Below are 9091 nucleotides of genomic sequence, written 5' to 3' on the forward strand. Positions count from 1 at the left end.
GGTAATTAATCAGACCCAAGGCAAACTCGTACGGCTTGTCATCGCTGCGGGGGAGGAACATTGTCATCCTGTGCATGACAGGCAGATCCTTCGCCCTTTTTGCACAGAGGACAGAATCGGTCCAGCCTCCTAGCTTTGGGGCAAGTTCCCGCAGCCAGTTGGCGGACAACTCGTCCATACAGTCCACCTGTAGCATGCCACCTCTGAATTATACCCCAAGGAAGGACGAACGTATTCATCGCTTCTGAATACTTCTTCCAAGAGGAGATTTTGAAGCACCGTGAACTTCTCCGACTCCAGCGACTCCGCCGGATAGTTTTGAGGCAGTACAGTCATGCGGATGCCTTTGAGAGCATCCGCATACCTGCGCCGTCCCTCCTCCACCCGGGGGGGGAACCGGTGCTGATGGCTGGCCTCCGGTCGCTCTCGTGCCGCCGTCTCTCAGCCTTTTGGAACTGGGGGCTCCTGTGGTGTGAGCTGCCCGCTCTTCCGCTTTGCGGTCTGTGCATAGGTGAGTGCTTCCCGTCACCCCGCATATCGGTCAGTGAAACACCAACCTGATCATGGTCCATAGACCGGCTGCCTTGCGCACACACAGACGTAGTCTTGCCACACTCCTTTGTCGGGGATGTCCCAGTATCTGCATATCTCCCCTTGGCCAGGGATTCTCTTCTGGCGAGAGATGGTCGCTGAACTTATGCTTAGCTCCTTGATCTCCCCTGCCTACAGCTGCGCCGCCTGCCTTCTCCATTGCCTTATCATGTTCCGTAGCCATTGTCCTTGTACGTTGCCTTGTCGATTCGCCTGTGTTAGTAGTTGTTGTTGTTGGTTTATTTGTATTTGGTGGATTCATCTTGTTCGTACGACCCTTGGCTCGCGGGGTGGGCTGTCGGGTTTTCTTGTTTTAATGGGGAACCAGTAGGTCCGCCGCGCCTGAGCCCCTTGGCGCGGTAAGGCCACAGTTACAGCCCAACTTGGCCCGGTGTTGGGAAAGCTCCGTTAGAATACAGCCGAATGTTCCTCCTGGCTGCAAATCATCCAATGGGCAGGGGTCGCATGATACTCTGGATTAGGAGGTGGTAGTACTTGGTTGCCGCACGCATGCGGCGCCCGACAGCATGTCAGGGCGGTGCTAGTCAGCACAACCCACACCGGTTGAGGGGTGCCGAGTATGCCTTTCGACTAAGCATCTGCACCGCGGCAAGGTGCCTACCATCAGCAGAGGTTCGTGCATTTACCTGAATTTACCAAATTAGAGTAGGCAGCACTGCTCAAAAATGGCTGATTTTTGCTATTTTTTGACAGATGGCGCTTGAAGTCTGCTGCCTCCCTTGCGTTTACAGCATCAGAGGTAAGCAGTTTTATATTGCTAATTAAATTATGTGCAAGCATATTAACAAAAACAACTTTTAAAATTTTTAGATGACGGAAAATAAACAACTCACAGTTTGCTATCCATTTTTCCAATATTCTTAATTTTTCGAACACTTTTTCCGCATTATAATCAATTATTGCTTTCAATTTCACTCTATTATCTTTGAGCGTATAAGGATTCTCCAAAAATGCTAACATTTCTATTAACCCTTTCATGTCATAATTAAACTGGGCCTATTTAAAAACATTTTGAGTATATGGGGATACTATTTGAGCCTTGAATATGAAACGATATCAATTTCAAACCTGTATCTCTTCTGGTTTTTGAGTTATAAGATGTTGCTTATAAGCAACATTGAGCCATGATAGTATACAATCAAACACATACAAATATTGATAGTTTTCATTTTTTTTTTAATACTTTTCATACATTTCATGTGTGATATGAGACTAAACAGTTTTTCTGTGGGTTACAGCATAAGTGCACCTAACATTATGAGCATTTAGATTTTGGAATACCAGTCATGCATAATCTACGCCTTCCTTTTCCTCCCCATTCAACCCAATGACCGGTTTGATCAAGACGCATCGACTTCGGCTTTGACGACGTAGGGAAATTTCTGACACGTGAAGATGAACCTGGTTCCATTCTTTCAGGTATTGCCGATGGACGACCTCTTTTACGTGGGTTTATTGACATAATATTAGACGCGTGAAGAAGCTCGTTTGCTATAGATAATTGAAAATCCAGCAATGTCATATATTTCGTTCGTGTGACTTGATTTTTTAGGTCTCGTCTATACAGCAACCAGCTATTGACTACCACTGTGCTGATGCACCAGTAAACTATGCGCATATACCATTTCTCAGAACGGTGGTTGATTTTATATAAGTTTAACAACATGTCAGCCAAGTCTACACCTCCCATGTGCTTGTTATAATAGTCAACAACAGCCGGTCTAGGTACATCTATGTACTTTTTTTGTTTACGACACCAGCGTMTGCATTGTGAAACCGGATTTTCARCTATATAATTTGACAAAAGTTGCACACCTTTGTTATCGTACCAGCGACATTCAGCTATATTATGTACAGCTTCATACTTGAAGTCGTATGATCCCCGACCTTTTTTCATGAGGTCATTTTCATTCATAAGGCTACAGTTTTTAATCCGATTGCCTCGTATTGTTGCTGCTGCTAAAATACCTCGTTCTATGAGTGCAATCATCAGGCTTATGGAAGAAAACCAATTATCGAAAAATAACTTATAATTTTTGTCTCTATGCACATTACTAGCCAAATGCAACACAATATCTGACGAAATACTCAATCCGAAAGATGGACATGTTCCGTCTCCAACATAGAGAGCAAAATCGTATACGATGCCTGAAATTCCAGCTCTTGTAAACATTTTAAAACCCCATTTATGGGTTTCATGGGTAAGTATTTTTTAGACTGTGACGTCCCTTAAATTTTATCATCTGTTCATCTATTCTCTGATGTTTTTCCTGCTGTAATTTGTTGCATTTCTCCTTCAGTTTGGCCAATAATGGACGTATTTTATATAGCTTGTCGTAATGGGGTGATATTGGTTGCAGCTGTTTTGTGCTATCATTTAGGTGAAAGGCTCCTTTGATTTTCTCAAAGCGTGTTCTGAATAAAGAATCCGCAACAGCTCATAATTTGAAGTTTGGCGTCCAAGCCATTCGCATATTTGGAACTAGTATCACGCCCAAATAAAGAAGTATGCCAATAAATCGTCTGATTCCGAAAGGTGCACAATGAAGCTCTACGCCATTCCTTTGCATAGAATAAAGATTTGTTACGCTACAAATCTTCGTTATGATTTCATCATCGAAGAAACCATTGAAGTAGTTTATAGGATCTTTGACTTCTTGACAAATTGTTTCATCTTTCCAAACAGTTTCGCAATCTGGTAGGCATGCTGACCTTCATCTCAAACTATCCAGGTTAATTTTCTCATACGTTTCACTGACAATTTTTTCTGTGAGCACTTCATTTTCAACTTCATCCGCATTTCCACCGCCTTCAATGATTTCATTTATCAAATTCATTTCCACGTTTTCTCCCTTTTTTATCACCTCTTCAATTGTTTCTTCAATGATTCTATCCAAATTCTATTCCTCGTCTTCTTCTTCATTCTCATCTTCAGGATTATTCGAGTCAAAATTGATAATTTTTTTTATTTCTGATTCTCTAAGTCCTCTGGGACGCATATCTAAAAGAAAAAAAAATTGTTACTTTGGACAAATGTTGCTTATAAGCAATATTGTGTTTATAAAATTCCTGGAATCACAATATTACACACAATTGTGTTCTGTAAATTTTATTTCATTTTCTTACTTGTTATTTATAAAATAAACCACTTTGTATAAAGAAATGGCAGTCAGTTTACTTTTTATTTAACTTTTTCAAAGCTTATTTTTGTTACTTTCTTTTCACAAGTTTTTACGCAACTTTAGCTAGTTATCAAATGAACACCTGTTAAGCCATAGATAACGTTAAGCTATCGTCATCAAACTTCGCAAACTAGTGCTCGCAGATATCCGTTAGAGACGAGAAAATACGGATTGTAAAAATATTGATATTTCGAGGAGTATCGACAGAAATATGCAATGTTGTCTATAAGCAACAAATGACATGAAAGGGTTAATAATTTATTATATTCATTTTAATTTATTTTTTTTTTAATAAATAAACAAATTTTACTTTCAGCTGTCTAAATAGACCAGTCCTCCGTCTGTCACCATAAAATTTCAATGCACATTAGCGTTGCTTAAGGCGCTTTAATTTTGCTCGTCTATCAGGGCTATTATGCGCAAAACTTTTTGGATATCACATATACGATTTGACGTAAATGGTGATAAATGGTAATATTAGCATTTTTTGCACACAAGAAGTAACAATATGTTATCACTAATTTACAAAGTTACTAAACTGACGTTTAAAACTTCATAGTCGGCTATTACACGAAGCAACTTTTGTTGCGGCAACTCTTGGTTTATTGGCGAGGGGGCGACGAGGAAAGGAGAATCGCGCCGAGTTTCCAGTGTTCAGCAACCCGCTTTGTGTTCTTATTCGTAACAGTTCGCTGCGACGTTTTTCTGCACTCGTGTTCTTTCATTCATAGTACATAGTTGCATTTGCGTATATTATTTTGAAACTAATATTTTGAATATATTTAAAAAATTTAATTTCATCTTTTGGTACGTAATTTGCAAATATATATACAAATATACATAATATAATATAAATATTTTAGAAAATGGAGTACGACGAAAAAATCGAATTAATTAAAGATATTGTGAAATGTATGGAGGAAGCCATACAAATTGATTCAGACGATAGTGAAGATCTCTTATATAACCTTTGCTCTAACTTTGAATTATAAATAAAATGTATTTCTTAATTGACAGTACTGATTAATATATGTGATAGAGTGGCCCAAATACCTATAAGGAAAAAGAAACGACAATGGGYTAWAGTAAAGTGAAAGAGAATGAGAAAAAACCTCGAACAGAGTTGCGCAACACAAGTTGCTCGTGTGAATGYARTDGGCAACAGCAAAAGAGAATCGCCCGAGAATCAGCAACAAAAGTTGCTTCGTGTAATAGCCGACATAATAAGAATTGCATTTCTAAAATGTAAATTGTGTGCCGAATTAACTCGGTAAATAGCGCATATTTTTCGTCTAAATTGTAATAAATTAAAATTCAAACTGCTTAAAAAATAAAAACACACAATAATGGAACGATGTTATAATCGTGGTTGTGGGAAAACTTTTGACCCAGAAAATAATTCCGATGGTAAATATATTCACAAGAACTTTCTGGAATTCAAAGCAAATAAAGAGTTTTTATTTAAAAAATATTTCATTTAAAAAACATTTCAGAATCTTGCTGCCATCATCCTGGAGCACCTTACTTCCATGACGCATACAAGGGTTGGTCATGTTGCAACAAAAAATCGGTAGATTTTACTGAATTTTTAAGCATTAAAGGATGTACGCTATCGAAACACTCGAATATTAAACCGCCGGAACCTGAAAAGCCAGAAAAGAATGAAGATGATACGAGTGTGGTTGTAGATGTCCGTGCGCCAATTAGAAAATCAATGCAGCGACCACCTATTGAATCTCCAATGACTACAATAAAACCAACAGTTGCACAAGCGTTGAAAGATACCATAGATACACTTAAAGTAGACACTGTTAACGTTAAGGAAGACAACGATTTAGCTTCTGGGTAACAAAATAAAAATAAAAAAATACACAAATCTGCTACTTGAACATCGTAAAATATTTATCGTTTATTTATTTTTCAGCGCAATATCAATTGGTACTTCTTGTAAAAATAAAGGCTGCACTTACTCGTATAGCGGTACTGCTACTGATCATGCAAAATGTGTATATCATCCTGGCGTTCCTATTTTCCACGAAGGTATGAAGTATTGGTCATGTTGCCAACGAAAAACAAGTGATTTTTCTGTGTTTATGGCACAGAAGGGCTGTGCATGCGGGGAGCATAAATGGTTCAAGGAGGTAAGTGCGAAAACTTCAAAGTAAAATTCTTTTTCTTAATACTTTTGTTTTTTTTTTTTTCAAAGGAGGAAGACAAGCAAGTGGTTAATTGCCGGTACGATTGGCATCAAACTCCAACGAACGTCATTGTTTCCATATATGCCAAGAAATATAATTATAAGAGTAGCAAGATAGAAGTAAATCCAATCCGCCTTCACGTGAATCTTGTATTTCCTGAACAGGATGACGCAAAATTCGACTTGGAAATAGAATTACGCGGCGTAAGTTTGTCTACATTAAATTAGAGTTATGTCTAATAAACAATATAAAATGCAGATCATTGATGTAAATAAAACTAGTGCTCATATGTTTGCGACTAAAGTTGAGATAACTATGCCAAAAGCAGAACCTGGATCATGGCAAAAACTTGATTTTCCCCGAGAAAAATTGCCACCAGCACTGAAGCCAAATGAATCTAAAAGTGTCTTCAACAGTCAAAGAAAAGGTTCAGAGTCAGATGATGAATTTAACTTGGATGACATTGAAACTGTAAACAACGGCTTGAGGCTCGCTGACATTAGTGACAATAAAAATCATTTGGACTAAGTAATAACAGCGATCTCAAGCAAAAAGAAAACAAGTTTCTAAAGTGAATGCTTCCCCATAAATAGAATTTCTCTCCTAATTTTATAGAGTTTTGTGTATATTTTTCGCATACCTTATCTATTTTATAAATGTGTAAGAAATTATAAACGACTCAATTTTAACTAACAAATATGAATAAGTGTAAAAGTTTTTAACTTAATCATCGACGCCTGGCACCCAATCCTCATCGTCGGAATCATCGTCATCACCCAATTCCAAGTCGCCAATATCTTGAAAAAGGGTTTCATCTATTTTTACATTTTCAATTGTGTCACCAGCTTCAAGTAAGAATTTAATATCAGAATCGTTGAGAGTGGTGTCGCGCATAAATAATTCTTTGCCGGTCAGTTTTTTGCTGTCGTTGTTCTTTTCTCGTTTAGCCGTTATACCTGTGCTTTCTTCGAATTCTGCTCTCCATTTAAGAAACGATTCGACAGTTACACGAGTTCCTTCGAATTTCTTTCGCTCAGCTTCTTCTGCCTCAAGAAGCTTCCGTGAGCGTTCTTCTTCCTCATGCAGCTTGTAATCGTCCCACCGTTCGTTCAACCATTCCTGTGCGCTACTAACTAATGTAAAAACCATTTCCATCCCTATATTTTCGTCGATTGTTTTTTTGAGGTGTTCAAGTAGTTTTTCTTCATAAAGTTCTTCTATATTTACAGGATCTTCTATTGCCACTTCGGGTGCTTCGTCTGGGTAAGTAGGAGTATACGTAAAGACGAGTTTGCATGCCATACCACCTGACTCCTCTTCGGAATTATACTCTTCAGTGCCAATGGTTATGCTGAATTTGTGATTAGGTTCTGTTTCCAGTACTGAAATGGAAAACAAATATGTCATTTGTTGCTATACGAATCTCTGGTTCAAACGCATGTACAAACCTTCCATTTCACTGTAATATATAGATTCAAGCGCCTCTATTTCATTCGCTTGATCCTCTTTGTGATTTCTACTCATTATTTATTTTAAGTTGAACTCAGACTTAACAATTAACAAACAAAATTATTGATAGTATCCTATTTATCACCAAGTGCACTGACGTCGCAGCTGTTTACTTCTAGCAGGGATAATTTTCTCTGCTTCTAGGTTAGCGTGAAAGGAAAAAGGTTGCCATACGGAGAACAAAGATATATTACGGGGCATCCCGACAGGATAGAATTTATAGAATACTATCTCCATTGCCGGTCCGATTGCCTATGGAGACTCCACATTGCTCATAGCTTACTAGATATAGAATACTATCTAGTTTGCCATATACCGTTTGGCAGTGCAACATATCCCATTTGCACATATGCTGACGGCATTTTTATTTTGGTAATATGAAATTTAGAAGAGCGAGTATTAAGACGGTTGTGTTATATTATAAAAATAAAATAAATTTTTAGAAAAAATTAATATTGTTAATTTACAAAAAATTATTCAAATTGGGTTGGGAATGAGCGGAGTCTTAAATTTAATAAACTTATACAAGCATAAATAAAAATATCATTGCTGATTTCAAATTTATTATTTTAATTGGTATATTATAATAATTACACGTTTTGTTCTTATCGCTTGCTAAAAAGCAAAGTGAATAATGTCGGATGTTTTACAAAATGGTTACCGGCTCTTTTTTTTGACAGGTCACCGGGTACTTCATATACATACAATTCATTTCTATTATACAATGGGTGGTTCAGATAACTTATAATTAACTTAATGTTTTCATCTCGACCAACCTGACAAATTTGATTGGCCTCAATCAATAGTCTAGAAATAATTTATGAAGCAGTGTGGCCTATGCATGACAATGACTGAGGGGACTCGTTGTCAGTACAAATTGGTGACAGCCATTTCCGAATTTTAATAACCTCAACCACTCCGTCATAGGGCAGTTGAGTTAGCTGACAATTGTCAACGTCTCTTATTACGTACCGATCATTAGGCAACACTTTATGTATCACATAGGGGCCGCGGTATTTCTGGATAAGTTTCTTATTTTTCTCGACCGAAGTATCAACATGTCTAATTACTACGAATTCCCCGACTGAATATTTCTTTGCAGGCATACTGTTTCTATGGAAATATCGCAAACTGTATTCTTGGGACTTTTCTATTTTTCTTAGGGCATCCTCTCATATTTTCTCTAAATCCCTAGGGGTATCCTGCAGTATCTTATCTTCTAAGAATTCAATCAAACCATCTACTATGCAGCCCCGCTGGGTCACGCCGAAAAGTAGCTCACTAGGTGTGTATTTGGTTGTGCTATGAACCGTATTGTTTATGGCGTATTCTACTTCTACCAATCAGAGTGTTCTGTCGAGTCGGTTAATTTACTTAACGTGGCTTTCACAACACGATTAACCCGTTCTACTTGACCATTGGCTTGTGGAGATGCTACTGCGACTTTTACATGGTTTATGTTTCTTTTAAAAAGGAATTTACTGAAATCAAGTGAAGTAAAACACGACCCTCTATCTGTAATAATTCGTCTTGGACGACTATATTAACTGAAATATTTTTCTAGGGCACAGCAAACCTCTTTCGTACTTG

At 37.8% G+C, this 9091-nt stretch overlaps 3 protein-coding genes across 3 annotated transcripts; 1 reads left to right on the top strand and 2 right to left on the bottom strand.

The window, feature by feature from the left end:
- Positions 1 to 1765: 1765 nt before the first annotated feature.
- On the bottom strand, positions 1766 to 4292 carry LOC108971740 (piggyBac transposable element-derived protein 2-like). Its single transcript, XM_018937995.1, has 3 exons — positions 4105 to 4292; positions 3739 to 4017; positions 1766 to 3613 (listed from the first exon to the last, which is right to left on the bottom strand). The coding sequence occupies exon 3, from the start codon at positions 2783 to 2785 to the stop codon at positions 1868 to 1870; it is 918 nt and encodes a 305-aa protein (XP_018793540.1). The 5' UTR covers positions 2786 to 3613; positions 3739 to 4017; positions 4105 to 4292; the 3' UTR covers positions 1766 to 1867.
- A 671-nt stretch (positions 4293 to 4963) lies between these two features.
- On the top strand, positions 4964 to 6689 carry LOC108971736 (cysteine and histidine-rich domain-containing protein). The gene is made up of 5 exons (XM_018937992.1): positions 4964 to 5201; positions 5288 to 5639; positions 5719 to 5935; positions 6001 to 6195; positions 6251 to 6689. Exons 1-5 carry the CDS (start codon positions 5141 to 5143, stop codon positions 6518 to 6520), a joined length of 1095 nt encoding a protein of 364 aa, XP_018793537.1. The 5' UTR covers positions 4964 to 5140; the 3' UTR covers positions 6521 to 6689.
- On the bottom strand, positions 6597 to 7643 carry LOC108971737 (RWD domain-containing protein 1). The gene is made up of 2 exons (XM_018937993.1): positions 7441 to 7643; positions 6597 to 7374 (listed from the first exon to the last, which is right to left on the bottom strand). The coding sequence occupies exons 1-2, from the start codon at positions 7514 to 7516 to the stop codon at positions 6716 to 6718; spliced, it is 735 nt and encodes a 244-aa protein (XP_018793538.1). The 5' UTR covers positions 7517 to 7643; the 3' UTR covers positions 6597 to 6715.
- Positions 7644 to 9091: the final 1448 nt, after the last annotated feature.

Source organism: Bactrocera latifrons, unplaced genomic scaffold, assembly GCF_001853355.1.
Source record: "Bactrocera latifrons isolate USDA-ARS-PBARC rearing strain unplaced genomic scaffold, ASM185335v1 scaffold_358, whole genome shotgun sequence".
Lineage (NCBI taxonomy): Eukaryota > Metazoa > Arthropoda > Insecta > Diptera > Tephritidae > Bactrocera > Bactrocera latifrons.